Source organism: Alexandromys fortis, unplaced genomic scaffold, assembly GCF_014885135.2.
Source record: "Alexandromys fortis isolate MF-2015 unplaced genomic scaffold, M_Fortis_MF-2015_v1.1 scaffold_31, whole genome shotgun sequence".
Classification (NCBI taxonomy): Eukaryota; Metazoa; Chordata; class Mammalia; order Rodentia; family Cricetidae; genus Alexandromys; species Alexandromys fortis.
In genome coordinates, this window is record NW_026067974.1 from 597,773 (window position 1) to 616,968 (window position 19,196).

The window sequence follows — 19,196 nt, forward strand, 5'->3', positions numbered from 1 at the left end:
AAATATGCTGAATGTAGATATTTGTAATCTTGACTGAACGTCAATGTAAATTCTGTAGAAACAGGCCTCTGAAGAGGCACTCATTTTGTTTATGGTTAAAGAAAATTCTCCTAAAGGTAAAAATGCCCTTTTTAAGGTTGGAGTCCTTGATCTTAGTTGGTTTGATTATATTCCTGTAAAACAGTTGAATCTGGTTGTTTTTGAGTACATGTTCCAAACTTCGAGGTGGTTTTCCTTAGGTAAAATATCTAATTTAAATTTTCATTAAATTGGAGAGTTGGCTCGGTGATTAAGAGTGTATACTGCTCTTGCAAAGGACCTGGGTTCAGTTACCAGCATCCCATGGCAGCTCACAACTGCTTGTAACTCTGCTCCAGGGAATTCAACCCCCTCTCCTGACCCTCTTGGGAATCTGCTTTCCACATGCACACTTTATGATTACAAATAAAACTTGAACATTTAAAAAATATGGTTAATTTCCTTTTTAGGCAAGATTTTGAAGAACAATCGGGAATTTTGGTTCTTTCTTATGGATAGAGATGAAATTAGCCATTTCTCCCTAAACTCTACCTCTTCTGTTTGAGAACTTAACTGTTTTCACTTGACCACTACTTCCTGTTCATGGGGAAACCCCGATTGAAAGGCACTAAGAAACTGTTGGGGAAGGGGTTTCTAGGTCGCATAGTATTGGCATTAGAATGGTTTTGTAATCCTGAAACTTCATTTGCTCAGTTTGAAAGAGCAGCTAAAGAGAAGCAGCTATACACAGGAGGAGGGAAAGCAAATTTACAGAGACCTTGAATGAATCTTCTAAGGCAGGGAAGAAGCAGGGACTAGTATATATGTATACCGAATGAAAATGCAAGGACATACGTCCAGGGTCAGACCTAGAACATTTTAGTTATCTTTCTTCTTGGGTTTGCATCTTAGTTCTCCTTAGTTTACATGTGTATGTAAATTTATCTTTCTGAAACATTGAGACTGATAGATGCAGGGAACATATAGTAATTTAGCTGAATGTTGTGTCAGAAACTCATTCTCTGTCCCCTCCTATCTTAGGCTGACCAGTTCTCTGGTGGTTACTGCTACTGATCCATCCAAACTGCTGGACTCTCGTTCATACCCAAGGCCTCCAGGCAATATCTAATGGGGAACCAACACTAAAAGGAACCAGACCTTCATTTCCCAGCCCCTTTATTCTGGTGACTGATGGAAGAAAAGTGGGAGAGCAATATATTTGCTTGTTTAATGGGTGGAAAAATAGATCAAGTTACTGTACCTCTAAAGTTTGTGATCTCAGTTCTGCAACTATGCTACTTGGATCGTATATTTTGGGGGAAGCTGAAGATGTGGCTTTCATTAGAAGTGTCTGGAGGGGATAAGAGTCAGTTTGAAATATGTTGATGTCCTGAAATAATGTACCCATCTGAGCAATTTTTAAAAGCCAGTTTATAAAAATACCATAGAGGAGCCTGCCCCCTCATTTCCCCACCACGGATTTCTTGGACTGGAGACACATGTTTAATAATAGCTTGTCTCTGATATTCACAGTAGCTACCTCTATGTGAGGAAAGGATAGAAAACATTCAAGACTTCATACGGGCTTATGATCTACAGATTTCAACCGTTAGCAGTGGCTGACTCCTACACAGAAGACTGGAACTGCAAACAGGCTGGGGTCACCTTAGTGACATCTGACGCTGTCCAACCAGAAGTCTGACTTCGTTCGGGAGGAGGAAGGGGTGAAAATGTACTAAAATACTAAAATAATTTTCTCTCTATACTTGTTCTCATTTGTTGTTATTGTTTGTTTTTAACCCTGGCGGGAGAGAGTCTTTTTTTAAAAAATATAATTTCCTGTATCTGGAATGAAAGGGAAGGATGGGGAAGCACAGTCCTTCACCCAAGAATAACCCAGTAATGACATCTGAACGCGTGGGAAGTGTTTCCCTCCACACTAGGAGGATCTAAGACTGGGTCCTAGTGGAATTACCTGCTCAAATTGGAAGGCCACGCAAAGGGCGATGGCGTTATACAAGAGTGCTGAGAGGGCTTAGTTGGCCAGGAATGAAAATCCCGGAGGGTAGGGACACTGAAATCCTACGTCCCCTTAGTTCGTAGGTGGAAGCTGTGATGGGCTTGGCCGACTGAAGAGCCAAGGTGACTGACCGGGGCTCTGACTGCTGCTGAGGGTATGATGAGGACGCCACGCCGCTGGGCACCGAATCAGAGTCACTCAAGGCAGCCCAGCTGTGCCCAGCGGGCCAGTGCCAGACCCTGGCGTCCTCCATCTTCTCTCCTGAGCTCCCCCCTGTTCCAGCTGCCTGAGCCACGGACCGCAGCATCACACACCCCCGCGGGGGGGGACGCCGCGCCCCATCCCCGCCCCCGGCCCCACCCCAGCCCCCGCGCGGGCGCCCTGACCCCACCGCCCGCGGGCACTGGCTGAGCTCCGAGGCGGCGCGCCGGCAGCGGGGACGCCCGGAGGGGGTCGGAGCGGCTGGGGGCGGCGGCGGCCGGGCCGGGGCTCCCCCCCCGCCCGCGCTCGCCGCCGCGGTGGTGCGTCCCGGAGGTTACCGGAAGTGGCCGCGCTCGGCGCTGCCATGTTGAGGAGCCGCCGCTGCCGCTGCCGCCGCCGCCGCCGCCGCTTTGTTGTCGCCTCCTCCGGCTGAGGAGGCTCCCCGAGCGGGGGGAGTGGGGAGGAGGGGGGTCGGCCGCCGCAGCCATGGAGGCCAACTGGACCGCGTTCCTGTTCCAGGTACTGGGGGCCCCGGGGGGGCCGGGGGGCCAGGGGGGCCGGGCCGGGCTCGGGCGGGCGCTCCTCCCCTCCCGGCTCCGCTCTCCGGCCCGGCCTTAATCCCCCTTTGTTTTTCCGCCCGCCCGCTCCCGCGGAGCCCGGCCGCTGAGGTGAAAGGAGGCGGCCTGACGGGGTGCGGGGGAGAAGCAGGCCTCGGGGTGAACCCGGGCCCCCCCAAGCACACACGCATACACACACCCTTCCCTCCCTCCCCGAAGGGGAAGGGAGGAGGCCGGTCGCTGTCACCACCCCGCGGCCCAGAGAAAGGAGGGCGCCGGGCCGCTGGGTAGCGCGGGCCGCTCGGCCACTGCGCGCCCGACCCGGCCGCGCGGCGCAACGAGGGGGTCCCCCGGTCCTGCTCCGAGTCCCCATCCATCTTTCGCTCGCGCTTTCGCGTCACCTCTCTTTTTGTGTGTGTGCTTGTGTGTTGACTTTCTGACCCTCCTCCCACATCCCGCGAATAGCGGGTATCTCTGGCTTCGCCGCCACTCCCCCTTCTCGCCGCCCCCTCGGGTAAACCCGACCGGGGGTGTTGAGAGCGTGGTTCCCCTCCGCAAACTTTTTTCCATTCCTACTCCGAGTCCTAGCTGAGTCCTGGCAGCTGGTCCCCGCGCCTCTGTCCAGCTCTCCTGCCGTCCCATTGAGCTTGGGGAATCCCCGGGCTGGCGGGGCCGGGCGGGGGCGGGGAGCGGCGGGGGCCGGGACTCCTGCAGGCCAGACCTTCTCGGAGCGCGGCTCGTTCGCTCGCTCGCGGCCCGCTCGCTCGAACATTCGCTCGGGCCCAGTGGGCGACTGGAAGCGGAGTGCGAGCGCAAAGTCCGCTTACAAAGCCCCCAGATGAGTCACTCGTGGCGTGTGGATCTTCGCTTTTTTTGCTAGAAACTTCAAAGCTACTATAGCGGATACTTTAGCCATACCTTTCCCCTGCCACTTTAATGCAGGACCCCTGTTTGGAACTTTCTTTCCCTGCTTCGTTTCTGTTTGCAAGTACATTGATGAGCAGTAGAGATGAGCTCACGTAGAAACTTCAGACCCGAAGGTTAGGAAGCTCGTCGTTTTTAAAGTGTGTCCTTCGCGCCTGCCTCTTTTGAGTTATTTTCCTATGAATACTTCGTGAAATTCCAAACGCGTAGCTTGGGTGCTTTGAGCCCTTTGGAAATGCAGAATCTTCAGAAGATTATCCTCTCAGCGTCTGGTCCCATCCCGGTGGAGTTATATAGGGAACTGGAGAACGCAAAATGACCTATTGTGTAACCTGGCCTGTCTTATTAAGACATATTTTCAAGTATGGGCATTTTGATTTTAAGTAATTAGTGAAATAAATGGACTTACTAAAATCGGGAATTCTTAAGATTTTGGGACGCATGCACTTCCCACACTATTACTCTGATCTAGTGTTGGTTGCTTTGATGAGCTTGTTAATAAAGTGATAACTTAAGAATGTATTGGCAAAGAAATACAAAACTAGCTGGCGGGGTTGGTGCAAAGCCAGCAAACGCCTTCTTTAGAAGAAGCTTACAGATGGTCATTTTACAATAAAGGACTGAGCCATAGAAGTGGTTTAAACACAATTACACCGAGTATCCGTGAACTTAATGGAGAGCGAGCAAATCGAGTTCTTTATGTAAAGGAGAAGCCCACAGTTCATCTTTGGGAAGCTAGTTGAAAGATTCCATACTTTAAAAAGCCATTTTAACTATTTTTTTCCTGGATAAAGCTAATGCCAACCTATTGTTTTCCACCTGAGGAGGAAACGTGAAAGCTCATATTTGATCCTGGGAGCGCAGTGTGTGCTGTGAAAGTTGTTGGAAAAGCTGTAATTTAGAGTTGAGGACAATGAGGAAAGAGACCTTCAGTCTCTCCAATGGAAAGATACAAACAGACATTCGGTGCCAGTTTTCAGTTTCTCACTGGGGAAATAGAGAATTCAACTCTGTTTCTTGGAGCATCCTGTTGAATTTGTATCTTTAAACGAAATTTAATAACCTGCTTGCTTTCCAGATAACATGGTGGAAAGTGAAAGTGAAGCTCTTAAAATATTTGATGGATGATTCTTCTAACAGGACATTCAAGATATGACTCACCGATGCTAATTTGTTTCAGTACAAAATCTCTTACCCTCTGGCAATGGAGATTTCATGGTTCTACATCCTACCACCCTGGGTGATGAAATAACATTTCTGTTTTGTTTTTTTTGCCAGCCCCAGAAAAAAGAAAAGCTTGGGCAGGGCTGGAGCTGTGCACTTGAGTTAGAAGATAAAATTGAAACTTTGATGTGAAGATGCTAGTCAAAAAAAGCCTACTGAGAACTTACATTTGAGAAGTAAATCACTTCGTTGAAGGCAGGCCATGGCTTTTATTTAACTGTTTTCCTCAGGAAACAAGTTGAGGAAAATTGCCTTCTTAGCCAGCTTTATGGAGAAGTGCTGGGCTGGGCTCCTAGGAATCTTTAGGGACTGATTCTTCCAGTAGTTCTACAGCATTTTATTTAAGGACCGGGGACCTGGTGTGACCCTCGTGAGTGTGAGCATCGGCAGTGCTTGTGGAGATAATTTGTATAGCACAAACATCTGGATTGGTAAAATGACAGTCATTTCTTTTAGTGTTCCATCCTTCTAATGGTTGTTTAGAATCAAAAAATGGCTCAAAGTGTTATAAGTTTGAACGTTGTCCAGAAGATTTGCATTCCATGGCGTGTGATATGTTAGCCTTTGAAATTGTATATCTTGAGTGAGCTTCAGCTCTTACCTGTTTGTATTCAGTATGGAAACTTGGGTATCCTACTCAGCTCAAAAAAGAGTAAGATTAGAAACCAAGTTCTATAAGTACACCTGGGTAGGTAGGCTCCAAGTTAGAAGAGCTACACACGATAGATGAAAAGTGGATTGTAATTCGGTCTGGGCATTGGATCTGGAAGAAGACCCATTAGTAACTGCACTTTCTAAGTGTTACTGCAAAGCCTGAAGGACATTTTAAGTCAAGATTATTAAATTCAGACTGCCTCCTTTGGATACCACACCACCTAATCTTTGGGAAGAGTGGTTCCAGGCCCAGATGCTGACCTGCAATTAAGTGGAAAGTGAGAAATGGATGCCCTTGACCGGCAGAGGAGAAGCCCTGCTGGCTTCCTTGGGTGTTGTTGTTTCGTTGTCTGTGTCTTTAATAACTTAGGTCACCAAGTGACTACAGCGTGTGAAGGGAAGAAAACTCAAATGTCTATGATGATGGGACGGGCTCTGCCTAGGATGTTATATGCTTAAAATATTTGGAACTCCTAGCTTGGTCCTTGTAGGATTACAAAACTCAAGCATAGGGGCTTGGGCTCACTGTCAAATATTTAAAAAAATGAAGTTGGTAAAGAGCAACATATTAGGAAGAGCTATTTCAAGAACTTTTTCCATCGTTTTCTAAAATTTCCAAACAGTGGTCCAGCTGAGGTTCTAGAGTAGAGAAGCATATATCTACCACTGTGTCACAGCCTGCTTCTGGAAGAAGGTGCACCTGAGTGTGGATGCAGTTCGCTTTCTCTTGCTAGTGTTAGTAAAGGATGCAAACTCTAGTAGAGGCTTCCTGGTCTGAGAAGCAGATGCCAGGTGTTTGCCACCTTCACACATGCCTTCCATGTCAGCCACATCTTTCAGTAGAATTAAGTGATGAGCTTTGTAAGTGAACTTAACAGCTAGTATGTGTATTCACAGAGCTACATTCCTTTCATTGCTTTCTTCTGATAAGAGCGAGAGACTTGCTGCTTTTTATGCCCTTTGTAACAGACAAGTAGATGATTTTGTTGATCATATACAGGGTTTGTATATTGCCACAATCTAAGATACTGTTAAATACTTAAATCTGGCATGTACTCTTTTTTTTTTTTTTTTTTGGTTTTTCGAGACAGGGTTTTTCTGTGGCTTTGGAGCCTGTCCTGTGTACTCTTTTTTTTTTTTGACAAGTTATTTAAGATTGGTTTCAGTATTGGCAGTCAAATGCGCACTGATTTCATCGACTAATGTCTCACATGAGCCAAGATAGTGTGTACTTTAGTCAACTGTTTGAAAGTATGAATGCTGTCAGCAGTGTAGATGCGAACATTTTGACCAGCAGTGATTTTCAGTGTTTTGTACCCAGAGCTCTTGAGAGCAGGTGGTCGCTGCAGCTCTGTGACCGAGGGCAGCTCACAGACTCCGGGACTGTGGCTTCTGCTCTCTCTTGTCTGGAGCATGTTGAATGGTTAAGGTCACGCTGAGAGGCTCAGTTTCTCAAGTGTAAATGTTTGGTTTTAGGCCCATGAAGCTTCCCATCACCAACAGCAGGCAGCACAGAACAGCTTGCTGCCCCTCCTGAGTTCTGCTGTGGAGCCCCCTGATCAGAAACCGTTGCTTCCAATACCAATAACTCAGAAACCTCAGGCTGCACCAGAAACATTAAAGGATGCCATTGGGATTAAAAAAGAAAAACCCAAAACTTCATTTGTGTGCACTTACTGCAGTAAAGCATTCAGGGACAGCTATCACCTGAGGCGCCACCAGTCCTGCCACACAGGGATCAAGCTGGTGTCTCGGGCAAAGAAAACTCCCACCACGGTGGTTCCCCTTATCTCCACCATCGCTGGAGACAGCAGCCGAACTTCGTTGGTTTCAACTATTGCAGGCATCTTATCAACAGTCACTACATCTTCCTCGGGCACCAACCCCAGTAGCAGTGCCAGCACCACAGCAATGCCTGTGCCCCAGTCTGTCAAGAAACCCAGTAAGCCCGTCAAGAAGAACCATGCCTGTGAGATGTGTGGGAAGGCCTTCCGGGATGTGTACCACCTCAATCGGCACAAGCTTTCCCATTCGGACGAAAAGCCCTTTGAGTGTCCTATTTGTAATCAGCGCTTCAAGAGGAAGGACCGGATGACTTACCATGTGAGGTCTCATGAAGGAGGCATCACCAAACCCTATACTTGCAGTGTTTGTGGGAAAGGCTTCTCAAGGTACTGCATTTTGCATTGCTTTTTCATTATGGCATCGGTCAGAGCCAATTTGTATCTGTGATCTAGGTTAATGTGAAAAGCTATATGTGCAGGTCTGCATTATAAGGGGAAGTTGGTGAAAAAGTCTGTCTTTAAGTCTAACTCTGATTTGGTATGACTGACTAGTGGAACATAGCAGTTAACCTGTCAGGTCACTTAAGGAGGGACTTTGGTAGACCCAGGCCTTTATTTGGCATAAGGATTCTTAACACTTCAAAAGTCTTGCCAGTTTTTAGTTCAGTTGGAGAACCCGATATGAGGATCACTGCAAATCAGAGAGATTTTGCATACTCTTAATGCAACTTTTAAGAGGCTTTTTTCCCACTCCCTAGCCCCATTTTTATATGTGTACTTTTTCACTTTAAAAAAAAAAATGACAAAAGCTCTTAGAGTTAACACAGTGGTAGTTATTCCTGGTATTGAAACTACAACTTTTGAATGTTTGTGTTGTAAAGAATCAGAACTTTAGTATGATCTGATGTTGACTAGAAGAAGAACAGGTGAAGGACTAAGATTTGGGTTTGTGATGTGAGAGGTGAGGAGATTTGCGCTGAGGGTGGGGGAGTTGGTAATCCTTGCTTTCTGCAGGACGCTCCCCTGTAGTTTGCAAGGCACAGCGTCACATAAGCGGCGTTTCTCCGAGTGTTCCATTACATCTTCCGTTTGAAACTCTTTTACAGGCCTGACCACCTAAGCTGTCATGTAAAACACGTGCATTCAACAGAAAGACCCTTCAAATGCCAAGTAAGAGTTAAAATGACTTATCCTTAGCGTAGCACCTGGTGCACATAGTCCAGAAAGCCGGAGCCACTCAAATCTTGTGGTTCTTGAACAGTCAAGTCACAGATTGGAGTGAATGTGGTTCATTGGAATTCTAGTTTTATAATAGGAAGATAGTATATATACACATATATATGTATATATATTATATATTAAGATTGTTTTTAAATATAAGTGTATTATTTTTGTGTAGCTGTGTTCCCTTTCCTTGGACAATGACTCTTTTTTTGGTGTAAGAGGGGAAAATTTTTTGTAATTAAAAAAGTACTTATTTTATGTGTATGTGTGTGTACTTGAATGTATGTTTGTGTACAATATGCATGCAGGAGCCTAAGTAGGTCAGAAGAAGGCATCAAATTTCCTGGAACTGGAGTCACAGAAGGTTGTGAACCACTACATGGGTGCTAGGAACTGAACTTGGGCCCTCTACAAGAGCAGCCAGTGCTCTTTACCTCCAGGTCATTTCTCCAAACCCTTTTGTTATTTTTTATGCTATGTATATGAATGTTTGCCTGCATGTATGTATGTGCACCATGTACATGCTTGGTGCCCAAGCAAGGCAAAAGAAGTTGCTGGATCTTCTGGAACTGGAGTTACAGGTGTTTATGAGCCACCATGTGAGTACTGGGAACTAAACCTGGTTCCTCTGCAAGAGCAGCCACTGTTCTCCAGCCCAAAGAAGGGAAAATTTTACAGTGCATTTTCTGTTATCTTTGGGATAAGTGTTATTATTTACTAGATTGTTGTTTGCTTTTACCATATTGGAGGATGTATTCAGATCAGTGATTTTTATTAGGCGTAAATTGTGATAATGAAAAAGTTACGAATTTTTCCCACTCAAATGACTGTTTTAGGCATTCCTGAACCTAATTTGTTGTTGGAAGTTCTTTAGTGCTCCTTTCGGTTGTTTATTAATGACTGATTTTATTAAGTAAATGACTTGAATTCTAAGAACCATCTAATTGAAGGAAGGACAGTAGTGTCATTCACTGAATACTACTCTGTGAATCAAGCTCTTCGTCTGCCAGGAATTCTGTGATAGGTGTTGTCCCAGTTCCATAGAGACATCAGACAGATTAACTGTCTTGTTCAACACTACACTGTTTAGTGATTTGTGAAACTCAGTTTAAATCCAGGCTTTTGTTTTTGTCTTGTTTGGCTTTGCTCTTGCAGTGCTGGGAATTGAACCCATGAGACAGTTACTCTATCACTGAGCCCTCTGCCCAACCCTAAATCTAGGTTTAACTCAGTGTGAGCCTCATATCTTTTCACTACTCTGTGTTGATGTATTTTCTTCCTCCAAAATAGAAGCATCTAAAATCACCAGCTGTTTTAGTATGATCGGTGATTCTCAGTAACACATGCGATGAAAATTAGACTAGTTCAGCCAAGCTTGCTGATGTGGGTAATGTGCAGAATATACGCACTTTAAAATGAGTTGAACAGGATAGTCTATATTTAAAAAAAGTTTTCCTCCCTCATGCAGACGTGCACTGCTGCCTTTGCCACCAAAGACAGACTGCGGACACACATGGTGCGCCACGAAGGCAAAGTATCATGTAACATCTGTGGGAAGCTCTTGAGTGCAGCATATATCACCAGCCACTTAAAGACACATGGGCAGAGCCAAAGTATCAACTGTAATACGTGTAAACAAGGCATCAGCAAAAGTAGGTGATGTTTCAGACTGTTTTGCATTTCATATTGATGAAATGTAGGCTTCTTTTTTCAATATATCAAAGATATTTAGACTATGCTCATGGGACTGTATTAATGTTCATCTTGTTTCCTCCCATCACCAGACTAGGCAAACAGGCATCAATGGAGAGAGCATGTTGGTATTGGAACTGTTTTAAACCATGTATGCAAACAGCATTGTTACACTCTCCGTCCATTCGCTTCTAGTCCTATACTTGTCTACTACTAATTATACCCATAGAGCAGAATTTCATCCCAGCTATTTTCATTGTTTTGTTTGAGGTTTGAATAAGAGCTCTGGTGCTTGGAACTGCAGCAGCTAGGTGTCGTGGTTCACACCTATGTTCCTGGAGCATGGGAGCTAGAAGCAGGAATATCAGAAGTTCAAGATCAGAGTTGGCTATAAAGTACATTTGAGGCTAGCCTGTGACCCTATAATAATAATAAACTGGTGGCATATAGTTGTAATCCTAGCACTTGGGAGCTGGGACCAGGAGAGTCAGGAGTTCAAGGCTCACATCACCAACAGAGACAGTTTGGCTACGTGAGACCTTTTCACTCACACACACACAGAGCAGGATTAAGTTCAGAGTTGAAGATAAAATTTAATACTTAACTTTTGTTTCAAAAATTTCCTTAATCACTGAAGGACTATTTTCATAGTTCTGTATCTTATTACATATATATTTCATGCAACAGAAATGTCAGATTCTCTAAAATGATCATGAATAGCTTCAGTGAATGGGAAAGTTTAATATGTGCGTTTTTGTTTGTTTTGTTTTGTTTTTCGAGACAGTTTCTCTGTAGCTTTGGAGCCTGTCCTAGACTAGGCTGGCCTCGAATTTAGAAAGATCCACCTGCCTCTGCCTCCCGAGTGTTGGAATTTAAGGCGTGTGCCACCACCGCCCGGCTTAATATGTTTTTTGTTTTGTTTTCTTATACTCTTGTAGCCTTGACTGACTTGGAACTCAGAGCTCTGCCTTCCTCTGCCTCCCAAATACTAGTATTAAAGGTATGTGCCTCATACCTGACTTGCTTAATGTGTTTTAATCCTATCTACTTTTGCATTTCTGTGAGTATATTGGGCTCATTATCTAGCTTGCTATACTTTATAAAAATTTAATATATGTCTCTGTGGTTAAACAAATCTATTTGATAGTTTATTAAATATTGAACCCATGCTAACTAACATTATTCAAATTCCTTTTTCAAAGATAATTCCTTTATAATATAGCAAAATTTTCCTTTCTTTTTTATATTAGTTTTCTCTAGTCCTACAGATTATTTAAAATGATGTTTTGTTTATTTAGTGTGTGTGCACACATATACCACATGCAAGTGTGGAGGGCAGAGGAAAACTTTGGAGAGTTGGTTCTCTCCTTCAACCACATAGGTTCTAGGGATTCAGCTCAGAACATCGGGCTTGGTGCCAGGTGCCTTTACTTGCTGAGCCATCTTGCTGCTCCTCATTTCCTGACTTTTAGCGAATTTATTTGTTTTATTCAGTATAGACACAGGCAGGAAAAAAAATTCACTACATTAGGAGCTATTAGTTAAATGACAATAGCCATAAAAGCACAAGGAGTCAAAACACCTGTGTTTGGGTGGGATTGTTTGCTTGCTTGTTTGTTTCTGAAATAAGTTCTCACTATGTAGTCTTGGCTTTTTGAACTCACAGTGTAGACCACCAGACTGGTTGATCCACGTGGAGATCCACCTGCCTCTGCCTCCTGAATACTGAGAGTAAAGGTGTGCAGCTTGGATTTCTTTGCTTTTGTTTTTGATAGGGTCTTATGCATGCTGAGAATGAAATCAGGTCTTCTTCCTGCATGTTAGCCAGACACTGTAACAGCTGACTTATATCTCTAGCTCCTAGGTTCGGGTTTGAAAACACGGTTGCACCGGGCGATGGTGGCGCACGCCTTTAATCTCAGCACTCCGGAGGCAGAGGCAGGCGGATCTCTGAGTTCGAGACCAGCCTGGTCTACAGAGCTAGTGCCAGGACAGGCTCCAAAGCCACAGAGAAACCCTGTCTCGAAAAACCAAAAAAGAAAACATGGTTGCAATCTTTCAAGGTAAATACAATGTTTGTGGTTGTCTTTGGAATAGCATGCATGAGTGAAGAGACCAGCAATCAAAAGCAGCAGCAGCAACAGCAACAACAGCAGCAGCAGCAGCAGCAGCAACAACAACATGTGACAAGCTGGCCAGGGAAGCAGGTAGAGACACTGAGATTGTGGGAAGAAGCTGTCAAAGCAAGAAAGAAAGGTAAGAAGGGGCTTCTGGTGCTCTGCGTGTGGCTCAAGGAGTGTTTATTAGTATTCCAGGTGACAGAAGTGGAGCACAGCAGTGGAGGAGTGTAGCTTCACAGTGCTGCTTATGGACAGTGTTTGGTATAATCTAATTATTGGCAGCAGGGCTTCCTTTTAGGGTTTTGTTACTGGGAAATGAAAGTCCTCAGCGCTTCCTGCTTTGTTCTTTCTCTGGATTTACTTTTTGTTACACATGCAGTCAAGGTTAGTATGCTTATAGTTCCTTTTTATGTCAGTGTCCTTGTGCTAAGGGTTCCTTTTTGTTTTGTCTTAAGATAGGGTCTCTCTGTGTCCCTTTGACTGTCCTGGAATTCTCTAAGTAGACCAGGATGACCTCAAACTCAGAGATCCACCTGCCTTTACCTCCCAAGTACTGGGATTAAAGGTGTGCACCATCATCACCCAAAGGGCTCTTTTCTTAATTTCTAAAATATTACCACTTTGAGGTAGATGAGCTATCCTTGTGGGAGTTCATTTTCTCATTGCTGATTTCCTGTTTTTCAGGACTGGTCCTGTGTTGATTATTTGGTGCATGATTCAGACCTTACTGTCTTGCTATCTTTTCTCTTGGCTCTTGGTCTCACTTTTATCTGCTTTATCTACCTTAACCTATGTGCTCCTCTGCTGTTGAGGGCTTTGTTATAGAAGTTTAGATGATGATAATTGTGTAGTAGTTGAAGGAATATTGTGAAGGATATTTTCACTAAAGAAGGAATAAAAAGGTATTTGAAGTCATAGTAGAAGGATGCTTGAGAACCAGGGCACATCCCAGTGGTCAGCACTTGCCTTCTATGTCCAGTACCAAAGGTTTAATCCTCTAGAGTGAAATGAAAACTGTAGGGGAGGGAGGCAAGAAAGTAGCACAGGAGACAGAAACACCTTCCTTTGAGCAGAGCACAAGGAGAGGACGGCAGCAGTGATACTGTTACCCAGGAAGTGATGGGCCTTCTTCCATCCTCACTTTCTGCATTTGTGTTCCCTGTTGTATTTCAGTTTGCTTTGCATAATAAGACTTGATTGTTTAACTCATCTTCTGACCTTCATTAAACAAAATGCTATTGTGTTTCCATTTGTAGCTGGAGTCTCTCTCTCTGTTAGTAAACATTACATTTGGGAAAGAGGAGATGGTTATATTGAGAACCTCATGAAAATCTAAACTTGATTTTAAAGTGTCACTGTTTGTGTGTTTTAATTTTTTTGAGACAGGGTCTCACTATGTAGCCCTAACTGCCTGAGAGGTCCCTATGTAAACCAGGCTGGCCCCAAACCCAGAGATCCACACCTAGCCAGAAATGCTCTTTAAATATTAGACCTGGATAAATTTTAAATTCCCAAACCTGGATGAAAATCAGATTATCACTGAGGAATCTTTTTAACTTTATAGATTTCCCAGGTTCTATCTCAGTTTCACAATTGAATATCCCAGCAATCTATTAAAAAATAAAAAGAGCCTCCCTAGATGTTTTTCATCATCATTCTTGTTTGGCAGCTCCTGGTATGTAGTGCAGAGCAGGCCAGATAAGGTCAGACCAATCAAATGGCTGACTGGCCTGAAGCGGTTCGACCCCTCTGTGGACCCTGTGCAGACTCCTCTAGCTGTAGACTTGAGTGGGTGTCACAGGTCTGTCTCCTTACTGCCAATTTATGGCATCTTGATAGGGGTGCTGAATTTTTTTAATTAATATTTTATTATTTTTTTAAATTAATATTTTATTATTTATGTGTATAAATGTTCTGCCTGATTGTATGTATGTGTGCCACATGCAAGACTGGTGCCTGCAGAAGCCAGAATAGGGCTTCAGGTCCCCTGGAAGTGGAGTTACAGATTGTTTTTGAGCCACTGTGTAGGTGCTGGTAATTAAACCCAGACTGTCTATAAGAGCAACATGTGCTCTTAACTGCTGAGCCAGCTCTCCAGCCCCAGGGATCTGTTCGGGCATTGCTGAATAAAAAAGACTGGATTTCCCTAACATGCCACAGGATTTCCTTGCCCGAGTTAGTCCTACTTGGTATGCTTGGTGGTGTGTAATGTGTGCTGGTAGATGCTATTGGGTGATTGTATCGGCATTAGACAGAAGAGGAAGTGGGGGGAGAAGGAAAGGAAGGAGCACACAACTACTGAGTAGTAGCTCTTCCTTAGCAGAAGAAGCTTCCTAAGCCAGGCGTCATGGTGCATGTCTTTAATCCCACCCAGCACTGTGGAGGTAGAGGCAGACAGAAGATCTCTGAGGCCAGCCTGGGCTACATAACCAGTTCCAGGACAGCCAAGGGTACATAGATCTCCATCTCGAAAAGAAAAGAAACACTATGAACTATAATATTAGTTAACTCCTGACTCAGACAGACACTGCAATAATGTTTATCATTCTTCATCCATTTTTAAACCCTCAGTGGAATGCGGCTTCATATCGAAGAAGCCATTTAGCATTTGTGTGTGAGAGTACACACACCTCTTTGCTAGTTAGTGTGCCTTTTGAGAACTCACTGGTGGCACAGTGTGGACAAGTCTTTCCTGTCGGCCTGCTCGTGATTGACTGTCGCAGGAAAGGCTGTAGAACTCAGAAGGCATGAAGACAGTGAGGACACTTAGCTTACTCAGTGCCTCTGCTCCCCAGAGCACCATGCAGAAGTCACTGGTCCTCTCAGCATCTCTGAGGTAGGTAGTAAATCTGAACTGAAATCAGAAGTTGAGGACTGAACAAGTTGCCCAAGTCTTCCGAGGCATCAGAAAAGAGATTCATAGAGTAGGATCCCTGCCCCAGGACTATGTGCAGAAGATCCTCTCTTCGTATTTGATCACTTAGTAGAAACTGTAATTTGGTTTATTAAATGTTCTTTTTAATTAAGAGAAGTTAATTCAGAAGCTGAATTTTGCTTATAGGTATGAGAGTCTAAAGTCCCTTTTGTCTTCTCATTTTAGAAGCTGCTAACCTGTGCCAAACCTCCACGGCTGCTACGACACCTGTGACTCTCACTACTCCATTCAATATAACCTCCTCTGTGTCGTCTGGGACTATGTCAAACCCAGTCACAGTGGCAGCTGCAATGAGCATGAGAAGTCCAGTAAATGTTTCAAGTGCAGTTAATATAACCAGCCCGATGAACATTGGGCATCCTGTAACTATAACCAGTCCATTATCCATGACCTCTCCTTTAACGCTCACTACCCCAGTCAACCTCCCCACCCCTGTAACTGCCCCGGTGAATATAGCACACCCTGTCACCATCACATCGCCGATGAACCTGCCCACACCTATGACATTAGCTGCTCCCCTCAATATAGCAATGAGGCCTGTAGAAAGCATGCCTTTCTTGCCCCAAGCTTTGCCTACATCACCACCTTGGTAAACAGTATTATAAAGTCAAAATATGGGTTAAAGTAAATATTTACCAGCAACTTAATTTTAGTTGATTAAAGCAAAAAGCAGACTATGAAATTGGGAGGTTTTATTACGTTAGTTAATAAGAGTGTAGTAGCATTTTGCTCCAATTTGGCTGGGGTTGTTCAAAGTAGGGTATATGTGTAACTTATCACTGGACCACATTAGTTTAATCAGAACCCCTTTTAGCTGACCCCATTGCTTAAACAGGATAGTAGCTGGCAAGGTGAAATGCCAGAATTAAAACCAATCATAAAGCCCATTTCAAAAGAAAAAAAAGCATTTGTTTTTAATTATTTTTGTTTTAATCCTACAAAATCATTTTATTGTAAACACTAGCAGAGCTTTTCCCTCTGTACAAGGTGGGTAGTTTTAACCTGAAGTTCTAAACCCACAGAGTGAGAGCTAGTGTAGAATTGTCTGTGTTTTTTGTTTGTATGAGTAAATAGATGCATTGTCATAATAAAATGCATTTCAGAGAATATGCATTTTACCTTTGGGAATATGTTAATTTCAGGCAGCATTCCCTATGGGAAAGGTGATACCAGCTCTGATATGCAAAGCATATGATAATTTATCATTCTAACTTCAACATATAATAGGGATTGTGACCTGATATTTGGAGATGTAAATATTGCTCAGCATATTAATCCTGATGGAATATAGCATTGTAGTTGACTTTTTAAAAAAGAAAACAACAAAAACTATAAAAAAACAAAAACAAAAACAAATTGTGCTTTGATGAGAAGGCTGCCGCTGACTTAGGAGAAGTCAGGTGGGCACACAGGCAGGCTCCAAACGCAGGCCAGCGCTTCCTGTTCAGGAGCAACGAGGACTTTGGAGCAGTTTAAATCTATTGCTTTAAATTGGAAGACATTGGAGGCACTGGGATGTGATAGGCCCCTCTCTCTCCCAATCAGCGCCTGTTGATATTACAGCAGGCACAGATGTGTTAGATGCTCACTAGAGTTTATGTCTTATATTAAATTGTATACAGTTTTTATTCTAACCACTAACTAGGTAGGATGCCCCTTCAGAACAAGCAGAGTGTATCTTTTCTCCCTCCTCTGTCTAATCAAGTATTGTGCAGATTTGTTCAACTTTGTAAATATGGACATCACTTTTTTTTTTTCTTTTAAGAAAACACTTGTATCTGCTTTCTGGAGTTTTCAGGGAGGAGGCTGTCTGCATGCTCCATGGAAACCCAGCAATGATTGTGCACGTTGAGACATGTGCTTTTGTTTCTTAGCCGGATGCTTTATCCCTGTACATACGGTAGAAACCAAAAGCTCGGGAACAGATACTCTTTACGCCATCATGCCACATGTCCTGTTTTTACAGCATTGGGTTAAAGAAGAGTTCGTTCAAACCAAGATGCTGTAATTGTTGGGTTTTTTTTTTTTACATTGCAATATGTTTTGGGTCTTTTTCATTTTTAATTTTGCAGTTAAGAGAAATGGAAATGAGTTTTGTTAACCCTGCAGAATGCTTGCAGGACTCACACCAGATGACTTCCGTTTATACCCCACTGTGTCAGTACAAACATCAAAATACCTTGCGTCTGAGACAGACTTCCTACATCAGGGACAGGTATCTGTGTGTCATTATACAAAACAGTTCTAGGGGGATGAACTACATAGTAAAAAAAAAAAATTAAAATAAATAGTACCTAGTGTAAAATAATTTTATAAATGATCTTTTGTACTTTAGGACATTAAATTGTACAACTTTTGTATATATAAAGCTTAGGAACTTTCTGTTTAGCAGGAAGGCAACACATTCCTACACTTTTAATGTATATGTTTGTTATAATGTCCATGTAAACATGCCCTATGTTTGTGCCTTTTAATTAGTTTGTCTCAATAAACAAGATGTAGAGAAAAATATGTAGCTATGACTTTGTTACAGCAGTTCTTATCCACAGTTGAAAGTTGGTTTGTTTTTAATATGTAGATCATTATGTGTGAGCTACTGGAAGGGCTCATGTGGGGAAGGCCCAGGAACGGCACTGCTGAGACCTGGAAGAGGAGCGGTCACATGTGGAGGAAGCCCTAGTTTCCTGGCATGTGCTCTGTCTGCTGGCCCTGCCATCTCTGCTCTGGTGGCAGTCGTGATTCTTCATAGACAGCCCAGGCTTCCTCCACAGTGGTCCAAGGAGCAGTCCCCAAAGTGGGCAGGTGTGGGCCCTTCCCCCCAGGCTACAGTGTGGTCATAAGACCCTGAGAGTATTAGTTCTTACGGGGGAAGAAAAGATATATACTAGAAATGATTGTTTTATCAACTCATTGTAAACAGGAGTGAGACTTCGTGTATGACTTGAGATAAAATGCTATTTTGTATGCATACTCTATTCACTTAAGAAGCTTGTCTGCAATAATAAAGCCACGTTGTGTCTTCTCTGGGGAGGGAGAGAGTTGATGGCAGGATGGGGTGAGGGTAGGCCATTGCAAAGGGGCGCAAGCAGGTTGTGTGGTAAGATCCTCCTGTGTTCTGGAACTGAAGCTGAGCTGTGATGCTGATGAACTGATTCAACCATGTGTTGAAGGCACCGACGGCCACCACTCTACAAAAAGGCAGAGTATGTTTTCCCTCCTGGTTGTAACCTGGTGGAGAGCTTCCCCTTTATCAGATTGGCAGCTAAACGGTTGTATTAGATAATCCTCAAATCTGACATCCAGACTGTTATGCTTGCTCTAGCGCTCGCTGCTTGGCCTGCGTTTACCTTTTACTGTGTATTCATTTCCTCCTAAGGTGTGCTCCTAAATGAAGGTTTCTATGTACGCAGATGATGATTTTACCTGTCAATACCAGCACTGTATTACTAACATGCAAAATACTGCAGATTTATTTTGACAAATTAAAGTTAACCAGTCACAACTGTTATGATGGATTGCTTAATACCGCAGAAGCTTCATCAGTTCACTGTGATGGTAGAAAAATGACTGAAGTACTCCTTCCTCAGGTGTGCGTGCCTGTCACCGGGCTGGGAAGGGAGGGTTGCCATAGAGAAGGGCCAGAGGAAAGGCACTGGACTACAGAAGGGTACTCAGCCCTCCACACAGTCCCACTAAGGACTGACAGAAAGCCAGGCAAGGCTAGATCCACATCAGTTGTCATGTAAGGCCTCCAGGGAGGTGGTTAAGGCAGATGTGACAAGCACCCACACGACAATATCACTAAGCAGCAAATCAAGATTCTGACACTTTGTTTAATGGAAA

The 19,196-nt window shown here is 43.8% G+C and overlaps 1 protein-coding gene across 2 annotated transcripts; it reads left to right on the plus strand.

The window, feature by feature from the left end:
- Nucleotides 1-2,428: 2,428 nt before the first annotated feature.
- On the plus strand, nucleotides 2,429-18,861 carry Vezf1 (vascular endothelial zinc finger 1). 2 transcript variants are annotated; one of them, XM_050157214.1, is made up of 6 exons: nucleotides 2,429-2,758; nucleotides 7,075-7,769; nucleotides 8,489-8,552; nucleotides 10,057-10,258; nucleotides 12,396-12,554; nucleotides 15,519-18,861. In XM_050157214.1, exons 1-6 carry the CDS (start codon nucleotides 2,726-2,728, stop codon nucleotides 15,944-15,946), a joined length of 1,581 nt encoding a protein of 526 aa, XP_050013171.1. In that variant the 5' UTR covers nucleotides 2,429-2,725; the 3' UTR covers nucleotides 15,947-18,861. The 2 variants fall into 2 exon arrangements, with proteins under 2 accessions (XP_050013171.1, XP_050013172.1); XM_050157215.1 differs by having other exon boundaries at nucleotides 2,431-2,758; nucleotides 10,075-10,258.
- Nucleotides 18,862-19,196: the final 335 nt, after the last annotated feature.